General features: G+C 39.8%; 1 protein-coding gene across 9 annotated transcripts in view; it reads right to left on the bottom strand.

Annotated features, from left to right (window-relative positions):
- The window catches only part of ttc13 (tetratricopeptide repeat domain 13), a 65,907-nt gene that overhangs the window by 23,096 nt on the left and 25,612 nt on the right, over nucleotides 1–17,199 (bottom strand). For 7 of the 9 annotated variants that reach the window (XM_069930838.1, XM_069930835.1, XM_069930839.1 and 4 more), the window contains exons 6-13: nucleotides 17,001–17,093; nucleotides 16,755–16,871; nucleotides 15,592–15,702; nucleotides 11,513–11,595; nucleotides 11,110–11,251; nucleotides 6,758–6,932; nucleotides 4,204–4,360; nucleotides 966–1,096 (exon numbers count right to left, since the gene is read on the bottom strand). In XM_069930838.1, coding sequence (XP_069786939.1) covers nucleotides 966–1,096; nucleotides 4,204–4,360; nucleotides 6,758–6,932; nucleotides 11,110–11,251; nucleotides 11,513–11,595; nucleotides 15,592–15,702; nucleotides 16,755–16,871; nucleotides 17,001–17,093 — 1,009 coding nt within the window. The remainder of the gene's footprint in view (nucleotides 1–965; nucleotides 1,097–4,203; nucleotides 4,361–6,757; nucleotides 6,933–11,109; nucleotides 11,252–11,512; nucleotides 11,596–15,591; nucleotides 15,703–16,754; nucleotides 16,872–17,000; nucleotides 17,094–17,199) is intronic. The other 2 variants (XM_069930840.1, XM_069930841.1) reach the window with 2 other exon arrangements.

Consider the following 17,199-nt stretch of genomic DNA (forward strand, 5'->3'; position numbering starts at 1 on the left):
TGAAATATATTTCGTCTGGCCATCAGGATACGACTGAACACAAGGCTATGAACAGCAAAGTTTGGGATGAACTTTACATAAATGAGGAAAACTTTAAAATGGTCAGATAGAAAAAGGTCCAACCTGGGAACACAGGTGAAGGTACCATGCACTCCTTTATAAAATCTTCAATACTTTAACAATATGCACAATTTCTACTAAAACTTTACATTCAGAAGGTAAATAGGAAATGGCAGAGAAAATGGAGTATTCTAATGGATCAATGCCATCATTATTAATGCAGGGTTATCAGTGATTTCGAAGAGGTAAAGGCCCTGGAAATAGATGCTTTGTAAGAAAATCAATTTAAGATCAAAATACAATTGCATGAAGGAAAAAAAAACTACTTTTTAAAGATACAAAAAACAAACAAAAAGCATAAAAGCATTAACTGTAATGTGACTATGGCATAAAAAACAGTACAAAACAGATTGGGCTGGGTTGTAAAGATAATCACATACTTCAATTTTTAACTGAAAACATACAGTAGTTTTGCAACAAGAAGGAATGAAATGAAAAAATACCAGAGAACCACTGGAATGCAGCGATGCCAAAAAAAATTTTAAAACATTGTTGAAAACTGTAGACCTTTTCAGCTGACTAATGGTTTTGGGATATGCTTACTTTCCTACATGCAAGCAAAAAATTTCCAGTTCTAGAAAATTTTTTTGAGATCATTAGCCATTTGTCAGAGTTGCTGGAGTTTCAGTTTGAAACGTACAATTGGTGCTCGACCAACTGGTTGAGCCAGTAATCCCAGGATTTCTTGAGGAAAAGTCAAAACCCAGATCAATTCATGCTGTGATGTGATGTCCTGAACATGTTACATATCACATTATATTGTTCACATGGTCAACAGAAGGAGCAGTTTCAAGGGCCATGCGGAATGTTGGGGAAAACAAATTCTTCAGCAGTTTCCAGCTCACCTCTATGTATCCTTTCGTTTGGAAGAAAGCCTGGTGTGGCATATTGCATGAGTGAACCCAAATGATCTGCAGTGCAAATTAGTCCTTGGACTTCTTCACTGTAGCTTTCAAACTTCTGAGGTAGAACGTCCCTGCAAGGAACATCAGTATATTACTCGCAGGGAGAACTTACTGACATGAATGTTTGAAAGTGATGAACTCTGAACCACAGCATGATTGGCCCTCATCACAGCCATCTCATTAAACACACTTCTCTCAGCTACCAATAACAATCCTTCATTCATTTCATGGACAATGACATTTTTAATGTTCTAAGGGTACAGGAACTTTTTTTGATTTTCCCTTTCTGACAGAATGTCAAGGCTTTTGTCATTTATTTAAAACATCAGAAAATATGAGCAGGAAGAGAATATTTGCCCTTTAAGCCTGTCAGCCAACCCTCCCCATTCAATTCAGTTGTGGCTGACCTGCCTCAGGCGTCATCTCTCCAACACTCAATTCCCCAATCTTCAAAAATGTCCCCATTCCTCTTTAAATGATCTAACCTGTACTGCCCTCTGGGTTTACAGATTCACCAGCTTTCATTAAAAACACAATGCTGGAGAAACTCAGCCAGTCGAAGTGTACTCTACAAAGCAAAGATAAATAACCAACATTTCGGACTTGAGCCCTTCATCAAGATATGAACAAAATGTAGGAAGGTCTAAACAAAATGGTGGTGAGGGATCCTTGTGTTGTTTTGTTTGAATGTCTGTCCATATTTTCATATCTTGATGAAGAACTCAAGCCCGAAATGTTGGTTATGTATCTTTATCTTTGCTAGATAAAGTACAGGTAATCCTTGACTTCTGACCTACACGAGTTATGCCCACCTGCACATACAACCAAAATTTTTAAAAACATCTTTATTAAAACTACTGTACAAGAACATATTTTGTATTAAAAGTACTGTATACAGTCGTCCCCGTTCCCTGTCGCAGCCTGAGGTCCCCGTTCCCTGACTTATGACCAAACCCGAGCAACAACCAACTCTTTGGTCCCCAGTATGGTCGCAAGTCGGGGACTACCTGTGAGCTATTTGACCTGCTGAGTTTCTCCAGCATTGTGCTTTTACTCCAATCAGGTTGTCTATAAATGTTCATGCTTTACTCTCAGCTTTCAGATACAGCAAACTCTGTCCTCTCACTCAGGATTCTTCCACAAATGGAATGATCTCAACATCTCTCCTGCTGAGCTCCCTTAGGATTTTCAATCAAGACTACCCCTCATGCTTCCAAACTGAAGAATTTCTTCAGCTGCTTGTGACAGGAATTGGCAAGTTAATCCCTTTTGTACTGCTTCCAATTCTTGCATATCCTTTTCATAAGGAGACAAAAAAAAGCAGTCATTATGTCTGTGTCCTCCAAATCTCCTCATGTCTTCAGTCAACACTGGTTGTCAACACTCAATATTTACTTTGGAGAGCGTGGTACTGGCGTGGGCTAGGGCAGTGGGTGTTGTGAGGGAAAAGGGGAAGGCAAAAATCTCTGGACTCTTCTGTTTTGCTTTATCACATTATGATGGCTTTCTCTGAAGATTTCAAGATTCAATTTATTATCATAGTAATAAAATAGTATATTACACAAATTTCTTTTTGCCCGCTGCAAGGCAGACAGATTCGCCAATGGCAGGAATTGCCCAAATCTCTCTTACAGTGAGAGAGAGAAAAGCAAGAGTCCCCCCAGTCAGAGTGTCCATAGATTCATCTCCAGTGCTTCCGCAGCACCTGCAGCCACACAGAGTCCAGTCCAAACCATCGGCGACCCAAGCTCCAGATCCGAACCTCCAACACCATTAGGAACCCTCAGCACCTCCTCGCATCCTGGTTTCGATACCTGGTACCCCTCCAGCCAGTTCAAGCCAGTCTCCAGCAGTCCGCAGCCCGGCACGAGTCTTCCGACAGCAGTCTCCAGCTCCCACAGTTTCCTCGCCTCGAGTCGCCGCATGCACTGGTCCCTCAGTCGCAGAGCCCCCTTGCTGCTGTGGTCACCATCCTAGTGGGATGTCTCCTCTGTTTCTGCTTCTCAGACGGTGCATGATCTTCCCGTCCTCTGCTGCCCTGCTCCAGTCCTACATTTTCCCCAGAGTTTGCAGCGTAGACCGGCAGTCATTGTATTTCAACTAAAACCACCGTCGGGTCCCCCAACGGGCCGTGCAGAGCCCACAGCAATCAATCTTTTTAATCAATCTCTCCATTCTACATTTGTTTTAGATTGTATGTCCTCGACGCTCAAAGATTTCATGCCCTCCATCATCTTGCTGAACAACAGCATTTTGATCTGCTCTACGTCCTTTGACAGTTCAGTAGAAATGATCGCTTTTCAGGAGGGGATAGTGGCAGCAGAATGATCCCATTAGGACTAAGAAGAGAAATTTATTCATAAAGAGGGTGTAATTACTCAGAGTTCCATTAACCATATGCTGTAGATTCCACATTGACAAACTCAAGGCAAATTGACAGAATTTTGAACTGCGAAGAAGAGTACAGTATCTGTTGTAATCTGAATTACAGACGAGACTAAAAAGTGATATGAATGATATCTACTCTATTTCTGCTTTTACTGACAGTTTAACTGTGGTTTTCAGTTTCACCTCGACAGCTCCAGCCTTAGACATTAAGCACAAATACACCACTGAAAGCATCCTGCCCAAATCCATCACAGCTTGGGACAGAAACTACTCTGACCCAAGATTATAAGAAACTGTAGAGAGTTACGAATGCAGCTCAGGCAATCCTGCACACTCCTCCCACCCCCTACCCATCCATCAAATCCATATTTCCCGCAGTCTAAGGAAGGTTGCTACCATATTAAAAAGACCCATTCCAATCATACTCTCTTCTCCCCACTTCCATCAGGCAGAAGACATCACAAACCTCCAGACTGAAGGATCATTTCTTTCCCACTGTTAGGAGTCCTTCAAGTCGACATGGCTATTGATAATACCCTTGCATTATTTTCAACTGTACTTTTCTCTTTACATTGCACTATTTTATTTCTTTTAATAATACCCCCTACACTATTTATTTATTATTATTGCACTCTCTGGTGTACAAGTCGATAGCTGGATAGCATGCAAAACAAAGCTTTTTAGTGGATCTCAGTATTCGTAACAATTCAATTATAAACTTGGCCAAAGCAAAAAAGAATCAACAGATGAACAATCTTGCAAAACAGCACTTTTGTTAAATTAAACTCACTTTATGTGAGGCTGTAATCCTGGTTGCTCTTCATAATCTTCAATAAGGAAGGGAAGGTTCTTAGCCCAGTGATCCTTGAAATTACCAGGAAGATCAACATCTATATTGTACTCAGTCACCGGCAGATCAAGGTGTGCATGTAAGTAACGCGAATATTCTGCAAAGGGTTAGGCAAATTTAAGCTTGCAAAAGCATTTTCATCGATGTCTAGCACTCCCAAGAAATTCCAGCCTATTGGATTGTAAAATAGCCACACTGATTGTCAAGAGTTCCCACTATGGTGTCAAAGGCTTTACCAATGTTACTAACCAGTGTTACAACTCTACAAAACATTGATTAGACCTACTTGGAGATCTGCATGCAATTCTGGTCATCACACTATAGGAATGGTGATGTTGCAGTGGGGAGATTGCAGAGAAGATTGGCCAGGATATTGGCTGGAAGGAAGGACTTTAATTATGGGGGGGAGATTGGATAGGTTGGGCTTGTTTTCCCTGGAGCAATAGGAGGTTGATGGTGATCTAATAAGGTATATGAATACACTTTGCAAAGAGGATTTTAAAGGCAGCTTATTATTTAACAGAAAAAGATCACTGATAGTGAAGTGCAGAGGGATCTGGATGTCTTTGTTCCCAATGTTAGCAGGCAGGTGCAGGAATTTGTTTCAGAAGAAAAATGGCATGTGGGCCTTTATTCCAAAAGGGTTGGAGTTTTGAAACAGGGAAGTTCTTAGAGTTTTTCAGCTCAAAAACAGCCCCATCTACCCAATTATCAATCCCAACCAAGCTTCTTCCATTTGCCTGCATTCAGCCCATATTCCTCTAAACCTTTTCTAAACACGTCCTTTTAAATTTTATAATTACCCCATCCCTATCATTTGTTCAAGAGCAAATTCCATATATCCATCATCTTCTGTAATAGTCAGCATGGACGTAGGGCCAACATGGCCTGTTTCCATGCCATAAACTGTTATATGAAATTATAAAGAGGCTAGATATGGCAGATAGAATATTTTCTCATAGAATATCTAAAACAAGAGGGCATAGGTTTAAGAGGAGAGGAAAAAGTTTTAAAGAGGATGTGAGGGGGGTACATTTTTTTCTTTTCCACAGTGTCTGTAACTCACTGCCAGAGAAGTTGGTGGAATTAAATATAATCTCTACGTCTTATAGGCATTTAGATCAGCATTCAAGTAGGCAGGGCTTAGTAAGATATGGTTAACGCAGGGAAACTGGATTGGAATAGATGGGCAAAAATATTGGCACAGTGTGGTGGGCTGAAGGGCCTGTTCCTGTGTTGTTTGTAGGTGTGACCTGGAAGGTATTAATAGAGCCCAAGGAGGTAAATGGGTCACCAGAAATTGTTGAAGCTCCAACACACTGTGATGTACACAGATGATGGTTATGTCCAATGATTCTATATTTCTACCAATGAACAAGAGGAGCATTTTACATTTAGCTGCAGGGAATGTCAGCGGAGATGTAGCTTTTACTTAATGGATGGATCTACACATACAGCCAACCTTGTTGTACACTCCCACACAGCACTGGCAGAGATCGACGCTTTTCTTCTCTCTGGGAACAGTTGAGGCTCAAGGGACAATGTGAAAGCAAACGAAACATATGACAACTTTTATGTTCCAGTTTGTGAAAACAAAGGCCATTCTCCTGACAGCTGAACAAGTTTTCTCAATGTTCTATGCTTTATCAGGTTTTAGTTGGGTCTGCAATGGGAATGCTAAAATTAGTTTCAACATGCCAGCATTCCCAAATCTGAAGACTCTTTGGCAACCTTACTGGAACTACAGTAACTATTTTCCATACACAAGTGAGAGCTACTAAGCTAAAGTACAGGACACCAAGTGAGAGAATGAAACTACAACCCAGCAATGCATACAGAAGGAATCAGAGAAAAATTGGTAGAGATGTTTGGTGAAAAAAGAAGCAAATAAAGAATGAAAATTCAAGGAGGAAGGGAATAGCTATCCAGTTTAAAAAAATCAATGAAGTGAATTATATATATTGTATAATTCATAAACTGGTCACAGAGCTTTAATTATCAAGTCAACAGCTGGTGTTGTTCCATGCCCACACAAAGGGAGGGCATATTTAGAAAAACCACAAATACCAGACAAATATTAATGTTAAAGACTGTCATTTTTCTGTATAAAACTAGATGCATGAGGTCAGTTTGTGGACAAGAATGAGGTTAGTGGCTTTTCAGGAGTAAATAAAATTATTCAAAGATTGAATTACCTCTATTTCTGTACAGTTTAAAATAGTTCAATGGTTTGCATCGGAAAGCACAAGAAAAAAACATAACTGAGTGACTATAATGAATCCCAATGCAAGTCCAGACAAACTTTATTCCAAATAATTTGCCTAAATCAATACAAGGATATTAGAGAATGAAACATCTGTATAATATTCACAGCGACTCTGTGAAATTAACTTCAAAATAGTCACGACTTCCAAGGAAAAATAAACTTAAAACATCCACATGAGCTTTTATTTTAATAAACATGTTTCTATCTATGTGTGAAAATGCAACTCACCTCGGAGATATTTCACTTTGAGATATTCAGAACTTGCTTTCTGACCTGGAAGTGGGTCATTTAACATCACTTTCGTCTGAGCTTTTATCCCTTCATAAAATTGACCCATAGCAACATGACCCAGGCCCCTCATGTACTGGCAAACTTCATTGTATGGTTCCAACTGCAGGCATCCCTATAGTTTAAAACAAAAGAAACCAAGCACAATGCTCAGTGATTTTTACAGCTTTCTTCTTTCAGTGGCATGGATAATCAAAGTAAAACCAAACACCAACCCCAGAATGCAGTCAATCAACAGTCAGCATGACCAGGAATTGGCTGTCAGTTGAGTTTTGCAACTTCATCTGTTGGACAAGAACCCTGCCTCTGTGGAACTCAGGGCCTTGACTGGGATATTATAGCCATTTCAAAAACTTGATGGGATGGGCAAGACCAGTAGCTCAAAGCTCCAGGGTACAGAAGCTACAGGCTTCATTGAAGTGGAGGTAAGAGGAGGGGAGATTGTGTTTTGATAAGGGAGAATGCAACAGCAGTACTCTAGGATATTCATGGAGGATTGTCCAGATAGACTACGAGTGGAACTTAGAAATTCGACAGAGGTAAATATGCGGATAGGATTGTCCCTCAATATAATTTTCCCAACAGCCAATAGGAATGAGAAGAGCACAGAAGTAAGAAGATCACAGATAGCTCGAAGAATAGGGTGGTATTGATAGGTGATTTTAACTTTCCTAATCTTGACTGGGACTGCCATTGCACTAAAGACTTAGATTGTCAGAATTTGTCAAATGTCTCCAGGAAAGTTCAGTAAAATCCCAGTTTTCCGGAATTCAAGCGATCAGCAAAAAAAAAATGTGGAAACTAAAAAGGTACGGAAGTTTAAATTTGGCACCCCCTAGTGGTTAGTTTGCCACGAAACAATCTTAAGCAATGGAAAATACACTTGTCCAGCATCTACCAATCCTCACGCTGGAGACCAGGGGGTTTTACTGTATTCTCGAGCTGGTTTGACCATTAGTGGAAGTAACCCAGCAACCTTGTTAAGGAGGCTGAAGCCCCACCTTGTCCAGACACTATTCACACAGCCAGCACACGCCAGGCGCATTTCCACAGCCTCTAATCTTGAGGGGGTTTGTGCTTTACACACAGTAACCAGTATATGTTGTGCTTCTCTTACCTTAATGAGGTCCCCAATTGTCTGGGAACATGCATGTTTCTTGGTTTTGGGTGAGGGAATCCTTCAGGAGTTCCAACAGCTGAGCTTTTATTAAAATATCCCAAGTTTTTGTAAGCTTTTAAAAACATCCCAGTCCTCTATATTCCCACCAACATTTGTTTCCTTGCATGCCCTTTTGCTTTTATTTGGCTTTGACTTCTTCTGTCAGGCACAGTTGTGCCATTTTTCCATTGAAATGATTATTTTTCTGGAAGAGACCTGCCCTGTGCCTTCCCTATTTCTCACAGTAACTGAAGCTATTGCTGCTCTGCTGTCCTCCCTGCTAACGTGCCTTTCAATTAAACTTCGGCCAGTTTCTCTCTCGTACCTCCATAGTCTCCTTTATTCCAATGGAAAACTGACTCATCTAATTTTAATTTCTCTCTCTCTCTCTCTCAAACTGCAAGGTGAATTCTATCATGCTATGACCACTGCCTCCTAAGGTTTCCCTTACCTTATCAATTCTGGTTCAATGCACATTACCCAATTCAGAATTGCCATTTCCCTGGTCAGCTCAGCCACAAGCTGTTCTAAGAAGCCATCCTGAAGGCATTCGATAAGTTCCTTCTCTTGTGATCCAGCACTAGCATGGTTTTCCAAATTAAGCTGCATATTGAAATCCCCCATGACTATTGTAATATTGCTCTTTTTGCATGACTTCTCTACCAATATTTCCCTCTGTAGTTTGCACACCGCATTCTGACTACTGTTTGGAGGCCTGTACACAACTCCCATCAGCATCTTAATTCAACCCACAGGGATTCTGAGCTTCTTATCCAATGTCTCCACTCCTCAAAGATTTTCAGTAATTCCATTTTTAAACCAGGACCACCCCACCCCTCTGCCTACTATCATGTCCTTCCAATACATTGTATATCTCCACAAATATTTAGTTCCTAGCAGTGATCTTTCACCTACAAATCAGTGATGGCCACAATGTCACACCTGCCAACTTCCACCTACACTACAAAATCATCAACTTCACTGAGTGTATTACAAACAAAACCTCCAGTGATCACCCTTTTAAATTTTGCTTCCAAAGTACCCCAAGTTAAATCCTTGATATTGTGCTTGCAATTTTTCTCTGTTGACTGCCATTCTTTCCTCCCAATCTCACCACACAGTGTATCTACTTGTGTATCTTCTGCCTATTCATGGCCCTCTCACTCTGGTTCTCAGCCTCCTGCCAAAATAGTTTAAATGTTCCCCAGCAGGTCTTGCAAACCTGCTCACCAAGATATTAGTCCCCTCCCTTTCAGATGCAACCTGTCCTTTTGTACACGTCATACCTTCCCCAGAAGATGATCCAAAAATCTGAATCTCTGCGCCCTGCATAAACTCTTCAGCCATGCATTAATTTGCCATAAATTCCTATTCTGTCCTCACTGGCATGTGGCAAAGGCAGCAATCCAGAGATTACCACATGGTGGGGAAGGCAGTGAAGAAACTGAAGGGGCTCTAGTGGAGTTAATTAGGTCATCGTTAGACAACAGGGTCACTGGAAGGCTGTAAGGTAGCCAATGTTGTGCCTTCATTCAAGAAGGATTGCAAGGACAAGCCACAGAAACTCATCAATGAGTCGAACACCAGTCGTAACACCAAGGCTTCTGAGAAACAGGTTCTCCCTGCACTTGGAAAGGCAAGGACTGATTAGGTATAGTAAGCATGGCTTTGTGTGTGGGAAATCATGTTGTATGCATTAATTTTTTTTTAAAAAAAAAGGTTACCAAAAGCATCAACTAGGGCACGGTGATAATTGCCTACATGTACTTTAGCCAAGCCTTTTACTAGCTTTCATGATAGGCTGGTCTGGAAGATAAGATCATATGGGATTCAGGATGAGATAGCCAATTGGATACAAAATTGGCTTGGTGGAAGAATAAGAGTGGGGGGGGGGGTGTAGTTAGTGGAGGTTTTTTTTTTACATTACAGTCCTGTGAACAGTGGTGTGCCACAGGATGGATGCTGGGTCCAATGTTATTTTCCCTCTTTATAACAAATTGAAAGAGAGCATGGTTAGTGGATGAGAACATGGTTAGTTACTTTGTGGGTGACACCAAAATTGGTAGTATAGTGGACAGGTGAAGGTCATCAAGATTGCAGAAGGATCAAGATCAGCTGAAAAGTCAGACAGTGCAGGACCTGGAGTAGGTTTTAGAACAGAGACCTTGGGCTGCAAGAACATAGTTCCCTGAAAATAGGGACACACGTTGACAGGGCAGTGAAGGCAGTGTTGGGGATACTTGTCTCATTGAAAAGCAAATGGAGTACAAGAATTGGAACATTGTACAAGAGGTTGATGAAATCACACCAGAGAATATTGTGTGCATTTCCAGTTGCCTGCCTATAGGGTGTCAATAAGCTGGAAAGGGCACAAAAAAGTTCAAAAAGGATATTACAGGATTGGGAGGCTTAAGTTACAAGGCTTTTTCTCCCCCCCATAGAGCATGGAGACTGAGGGGAGACCTTGTATTGGTTTATAAAATCATGAAGGGTATAGAGAAGGTAAATAGTCATATTGTGTTCAGTCTAAAACTTGAGGTCATGGGTTTAAAATGAGAAAACTATTTATAGGGGCTCTGAAGAGCAACTTTCTCGCACAGAGGATGGTGGGTATATGCAATGAGTTACCACACAAAGTGGTAGAGGTGGGGACAACTACAACGTTTAAAAGGCATTTAGACAGGAACATGGATAGGAAGTGTTCAGAGGGGTTTGGGCCAAACACAGGCAAATGGGAGAATCTCAAATAGGCAATTTAGTCGGCATGAACAAGTTGGCTGAAGAGTTTGTTTTCATCCTGCACAATCATGTGATTCAACCACCAAATAGACATTTAAGCCTGCAACCAAATGCTTTGATAGCTGTAAATGAATTTCGAATGGAGCCCAGTGCTGGCAGTTGATGTTAGTTTAGATGAGTGCCACTGGTCATGCAGACCAAATGGTCTCCTTATAATTAAGAAATTATTCTGATTCATGGTGCAGAGTGGAAGACCATTTCCCAAAGTATTTCTAATATTGCCAAGAGGATATTGTTGGAAGGCAAAGAACAATCCAGTTTTCCCCACTTCAGAGAGAAGAAAAACGAATTTAAAAAAAAAATGAAATAAACAAAATGTACAAATACCCTGTACCTTAAAGTCTTTCAATGCCTCCTGAAGACTACCATGGTGATAAAGCATCATTCCTCTCAACTGCAGAGATTGAATGTGGTTCTGATTTAGCATCAGGGCCTTCTGAAAACTTTCCATGGCAGCTTCAAAATCACCCAACTCTCTGTGGAAAGATGCATCGTCACAGCAGAACAGATGAAGTTTTCGTGAAGATGGAATAGGAGCCCATATACAATGAAGGAACTTTCCTAATTCAAAATGATCACATTTTGAAATTATAACCCAAATTTGAATTTCTTTTCACAGGATAAGAAAACACATGCCGATTTCCTAAAAGAATTTCTGTGCTGTGACCACTTTGCGATCAAAAGAATCAGCTGAAATGTAATTTTCCCCTCCCCAGAGAAATTAAAAGTAAACTAACCTGTAGGCTTGCCCTAGACTTCTATAAGCATCTGTAAAATCGGTTTTTAGTTCAAGGGCATCTTTGAATGCATCTATTGCTTCCTATAAAAGTAAACATTTTTAAATACAAAAATCATATGAAAACAATTTTTGCAGCAAAAATTATTCTAGATTTTTTACATGATCTATCTAGTTGATTATAAATCTCACGTACTTTACAAAATTCACAAAAAAAATGCCCTTTGCAAATATCACATTCCATGTTACCAAGCATCAACAGATGCCTAATGTAAAAAGGTGATGGTGTGTGCTGAGACCCTAAATGTGAACTCCTATCCCCCATTCATGCAAATTACAGTAAATGGAGTTGATTGACAAGTGCCCTAGCAGTTCACATTGAGGAATCTCTCATATACAGGCAAGTTTTCTACATCAATATGTAGAGGTACCAATGAAAAAATTTTGGGAAGATCTAAACCAGATATTAAATAAAATCACAAAAAGCAATATACCAAAAAACCCAGAGATCTTCCTCCTAAGTAGCATAAAAAACAAAGAATTTGGACTCGATTTGGATGGTGCACAAAAAAGATTTGTTATGATAGCCCTAGCTGTAGCAAAAAAATGTATTATGAGAGCCTGGAAATTAGAAGAAAACTTGAGAATACAACAATGGTATATAGAAATGAATAAATGTATTCCATTAGAAAAAAATAACATATAATTTAAGAAATAACATTACAATATTTGAACAAATATGGGAGCCATACATGAAACATAATAGAGAAAACCTACCGTGGACATCTACCACCTAAAATGACAGAAGGAGAAGAGAATGAAAAGAACTGACTCAGTGGAATTTCTTGTTTATTTTTATTGAGTGACAACATTGTTTGATGGGTTTAATGTATCTTATTTTCTGAAGGTAGGGAGGGGAGGAGGGAAGGGGGGAGAAAAATGACACTGTATACATTTAAGAAGGAAAATGTATGCATCTTGATCTACATGGTTTATAGTGTGAAAAATAAAAAATTTAAAAAAAAATATGTAGAGGTACCAACAAGAGAAGATGCAATACTTGATCATCTTTTTAGGGAACCAGGCAGGTCGGGTAGCAGAAGTATGTGTAGGTAAACATTTTGGGTCTGTGACCATAATATCATTAATTTCAAGCTAATTATAGAGAAGCATAGGTCTGGTCCTCGAGTTGAGGTTCTAAATTGGAGAAAGGCCAATTTTGAGGAAATGAGCAAGGGTCTTGGAAGAGTCAATTGGAGTAAGTTATTTTCTGGCAAGGATGCATCTAGCAGGTGGAAGACCTCCAAAGACAAAATTTTGAGAGTGCAGAGATTGTAAGTTCCTACGAGGAATAAGGGCTAAGTTAACAGACATAGGGAACCATGGTTCTCAAGGGATATTGGAGAGCTGGTTAAGAAAAGGAGGGGGCTATACATGCGGTATAGACAACAAGGTGGAAATTAGCTACTTGCAGAGTAAGAAAATGTTAGAGAATGATTTAGGAAATTAGGAAACCAAAAAGAAGACACGAAGGTATTTGGCAGATAATGTGAAGGAAAATCCAAAGGGTTTCTACAAGTATATTAAAAGTAAAAGAATAATAGGGGACAAAATTGAACCTTTAGAAATGGGGGAGGTCATAAAACAATTTTTTTTTTTTTTTTTTGGCATCGGTATTTACGCAGGTAACTGGCATAATGAATATGGATGGAAGGGAAACAAATAGAAGTGTCATGGAGCATATGGAGAAGGAGGTGCTTGTTGCCTTGCAATGAACAAATATTGATAAATCCCCTGGACCGGATGATATTTCCCCCCCCTGCACCTTAAAGGAGACAAGTGCTGAAATTGCAGGGCTCCATGCAGATATATTCAAAATGTCCTTAGTCACGGGGGAGGTGCCGGAGGATTGGAGAGTGGCTCATGTTGACCCGATGTTTAAAAAGGGCTCCAAGTGTAAGCCTGATGTCAGTAGTATTGAAATTTGAAGGCTTTCTGAGAGAGAGGATATATAGTTATTTGGACCGTCATCAGCTGATTAAGGACAGTCAGGATGGCTTTGTGCGTGATAGGTCATGTTTAACAAATCTTGCACAGTTTTTTGAGGAAGTTACCAAGAGGGTTGATGAGGGAAAGCCTATGGATGTTGTCTATATGGACTTTAGTAAGGCCTTTGACAAGGTTCCACTTGAGAAGTTGGCTCAGAAGGGTAGGACACTAGGTATATATAGTGAGGTTACAAACTGAATTTGAAATTGGCTTGGTGGAAGAAAACAGTGCTGGTGGATGGTTGCTTCTCAGACTGGAGGTCTGAGTCAAGTGGTCTGCCTCAGGGATCTGTGTTGGGACCATTATTGTTTGTTATCTATATAAATAACCTAGATGATAACATGGCAAATTTGATCAGCAAGTTTACTGATGACACAAAGATAGGAGGCGTCATGGTCTGTGAGGGAGATTTTTCAAAGCTTGTAGAGGGATCTGGGCCAGCTGGGAAAATGGACCAGTAAATGGCTAATGGAATTTAATGCAAATAAGTGTGATGTGTTACACTTTGGAAGAACGAATCAGGGTAGGACATACACAATAAATGGCAGGCCATTGAGGAGTGCAGAGGAGTGAAGCGATCTGGGAATACATATGCATTGTTCCCTGAAGGTGGTATTGCACGTGGACAGGGTTGTTAAGAAAGCTTTTGGCATCTTAGCCTTTATAAATCAAAGTATTGAGTATAGACGTTTGATGATATTTTGGAGTTATTCAAGTCATTGGTGAGGCTACACATAGAATATTTGGTGCAGTTTTGGACACCCAGCAGCAGGAAAGATATCAATGAGATTGAAAGAGTGCAGAGAAGATTTACTAAGATGTTTCCAGATCTTCAGGAGTTGAGTTACTGGAGAAGATTAAACAGGTTATGACTATACTCACTGGAACAAAGAAGAATTGGGGGAAGATGATAGAGGTTTATAAGATTAGGAGGGGTATAGACAGGGTAGATGTGAGTAGAATGTTTTCACTTATTGGGGAGATAAATAGAAGTCATAGCTTTAGGCAGAAAGGGGAGAGGTACAAGTGGAACACAAGGGAAAGTTTTTCCACTCAGAAAGTGGTGAGAGTGTGGAATGAACTGCCATTTGATATGGTGAATGTATTCAGTCTTGAGTTTTAAAAATAAATTGGATAAATACATGGATGGGAGGGGTGTGGAGGGTTATTGAATGAAAGCAGGTCAGTGGGACTAGCTGGTTTTACTGGTCAGCACAGACCAGAAGGTCAAATGGCCCACATTTCTGTGCTGTATGATTCTAAATACAACAAAAATGCTGGTATCCAGCATCCAGAATTGTTACGATGCCGGATAAGTGAATTTTTCCGGTTGGTTGAGACTGGATTGGCGAACTGATGGCAAGACATGCCAATTTTAAACTTCTGTATTTTTCACTTATTTATTTTCTGCAATTTTTTAGCTGGGTGCTTGAATTCCAGATAATTTGGGATTTTACTGTTGTCCAAATTCAAGGTAAGAGTTTATGCTGTTAAACCATGAAAGGTGAAACATCCAAATGCAGCTTCTGGCAGCAAAGACTTGAGGCAGAAGGGTAAATGAGCTTCTTGTCACAGCAATGAAATCTTGGCACCTAGATATGAGGTTGTTCAAAATGTTTTTGGTTATTCTTGGTGCAGACTTCTGTTAAACATGTGGAAGTTATTTATTATACAGGTGTAGAAAGGAATCCTCAGGTAATAGCTGCCACGTGGATGAGAGATTTCTCCAAAATCAAGAGAGATAATATTATAGTTAATCATATGTACAGAACCTACATTGAACATGATTGGACCCAGGACTAAAAGATTCAGGAGGAATAAATAATTCTATGGAAAGGTTAAATACCTTCCCATCTCAGAAGGCTTACTCTGTTCTTGTAGTGGAAGGCACGACATCTATCCTGAGAAGTACTGTAAACTTACCCAGGTGCAAATATTTAAATCAACTTAGAAGCTATTTCGAAGATTTATCAGACACTAAAGTAGACCCACACTGACTTCAAAGCTTCCATCTTTGTGCAATATACTCACCTTCAACATACCCCTGTGATAGAAAGTTAGACCCTTATAAAGCACTGCAATTGGCTGATATTTCTTCATTTCTAAAGAGAGTTGGAAGTCATCATGAGCTTCTGCATAGTCCTGGACAATAAACCACAAAGATATCAAAACCCTATTTAGAATATTGTGGTGCATTTCTTTTTATTTATAAACAGATATTACCAGCTTGTCAATTCTATTACATGAATGTATCTGGGAGGTACAGTTAGCGAGGCACTAATACAGCGCCAGTGACCGGGGTTAGAATCCAGTGCTGTCTGCAAGGAGTTTGTTCGTTCTCACTGAGTTGTGTGGGCTTTCTCCCACCCTTCAAAACCTACAGAGGTTGTAGGCTAATTGGAGTATTTGGGTGGCATGGGCTCATGGGCCAGAAGGCCTTGTTACCATGCTATATGTCTAAATTTAAAAAAATCTTCTTTATACAACGAGTTCAATTGAGTGCCAGAGTGATTGGATATTAAAATCTGCCCTGCCTTCAAAAAGACAATGGAATGAGACAAGCTTACGAAAAATCTAAATATTTAAGTTCCAAGGAATCATTTCAACTTTCAAAACACTTTTTCTCTAACTGTAAGCATTTTCATTACACCAGCCACTGCATCCACCATACTACACCGCCACCAACACAAACAAGAGACTGCAGCTAATTTTTCATTCTTCAATCAAGGGTTACTGCACTGCAGAGAAATACTACAACCCTCCGCTTTGATGATAACATTTAATTTGCAAAGTCACACAGGAGAGTTAGGGATTCCCAGACAAGTGTGGCTCAGTCTTGAACCAGTTGATCCAAGAGAGAAGATTAACAGACACATTTCATGTTTGAGTAAGAAAAATTATGCCTGCCTCAAGGAATCCGGTTTCAAATGAAAACCTTGTTGATTTCCATTTATGGTCATAGTTTTCTCTACAGCCTCTGCAGTGCTCGAGGTTTATTCTTGTTGCACGCTTCAACAGTTTACACATTTTGCTAAACTGTAAACAGCAAGTTTATTTATATTTCTACAGTGGCCAAAATATGTCATAATTTGGCAGAGAAAGTTTTCCAGAATTTTCTTTTCATGGTTGAATATTGGACTGTTATTGAATACCATAATTAAAAATAACTGCAGGAATTATGATCAACTACTCACCTCCGATATAAAGTAAAGGGTGCCTCTATGCCTATACAATCGCGCAGAAGGACGCAACTGTATAGCTCTACTGAGGTCATTTAAAGCTTCGCTTAACCGTCCCAGTGGTGACAGAATCTGAAGGGAAAAAAATAAGAGCAAACACACTATATGATGGAAGTTGAGTAAATGATCTCTACTAAATGACCTATTATAAAGTTCAAATCAAAAATAATTAAGGAACCAATAATTAAAGACAGAACCTACCTCTGCTCTCTGTTCAAATACCTCAGGCGCATTAGGTTCTAGGGCTATAACTCTATTCAACTCCAACAAGGCGAGTTCTGCATTTCTGATATCCTGAAATAAAAAGGCCATCTACTTCATCATTTTCTTCCATTGTTCTAACAAGCATTTCTCATGATAATTGGAGCAAAAACTACAGATGATGGCAATCAAAAAAAAC

This window comes from Narcine bancroftii, chromosome 4 (genome assembly GCF_036971445.1).
Source record: "Narcine bancroftii isolate sNarBan1 chromosome 4, sNarBan1.hap1, whole genome shotgun sequence".
Classification (NCBI taxonomy): domain Eukaryota; kingdom Metazoa; phylum Chordata; class Chondrichthyes; order Torpediniformes; family Narcinidae; genus Narcine; species Narcine bancroftii.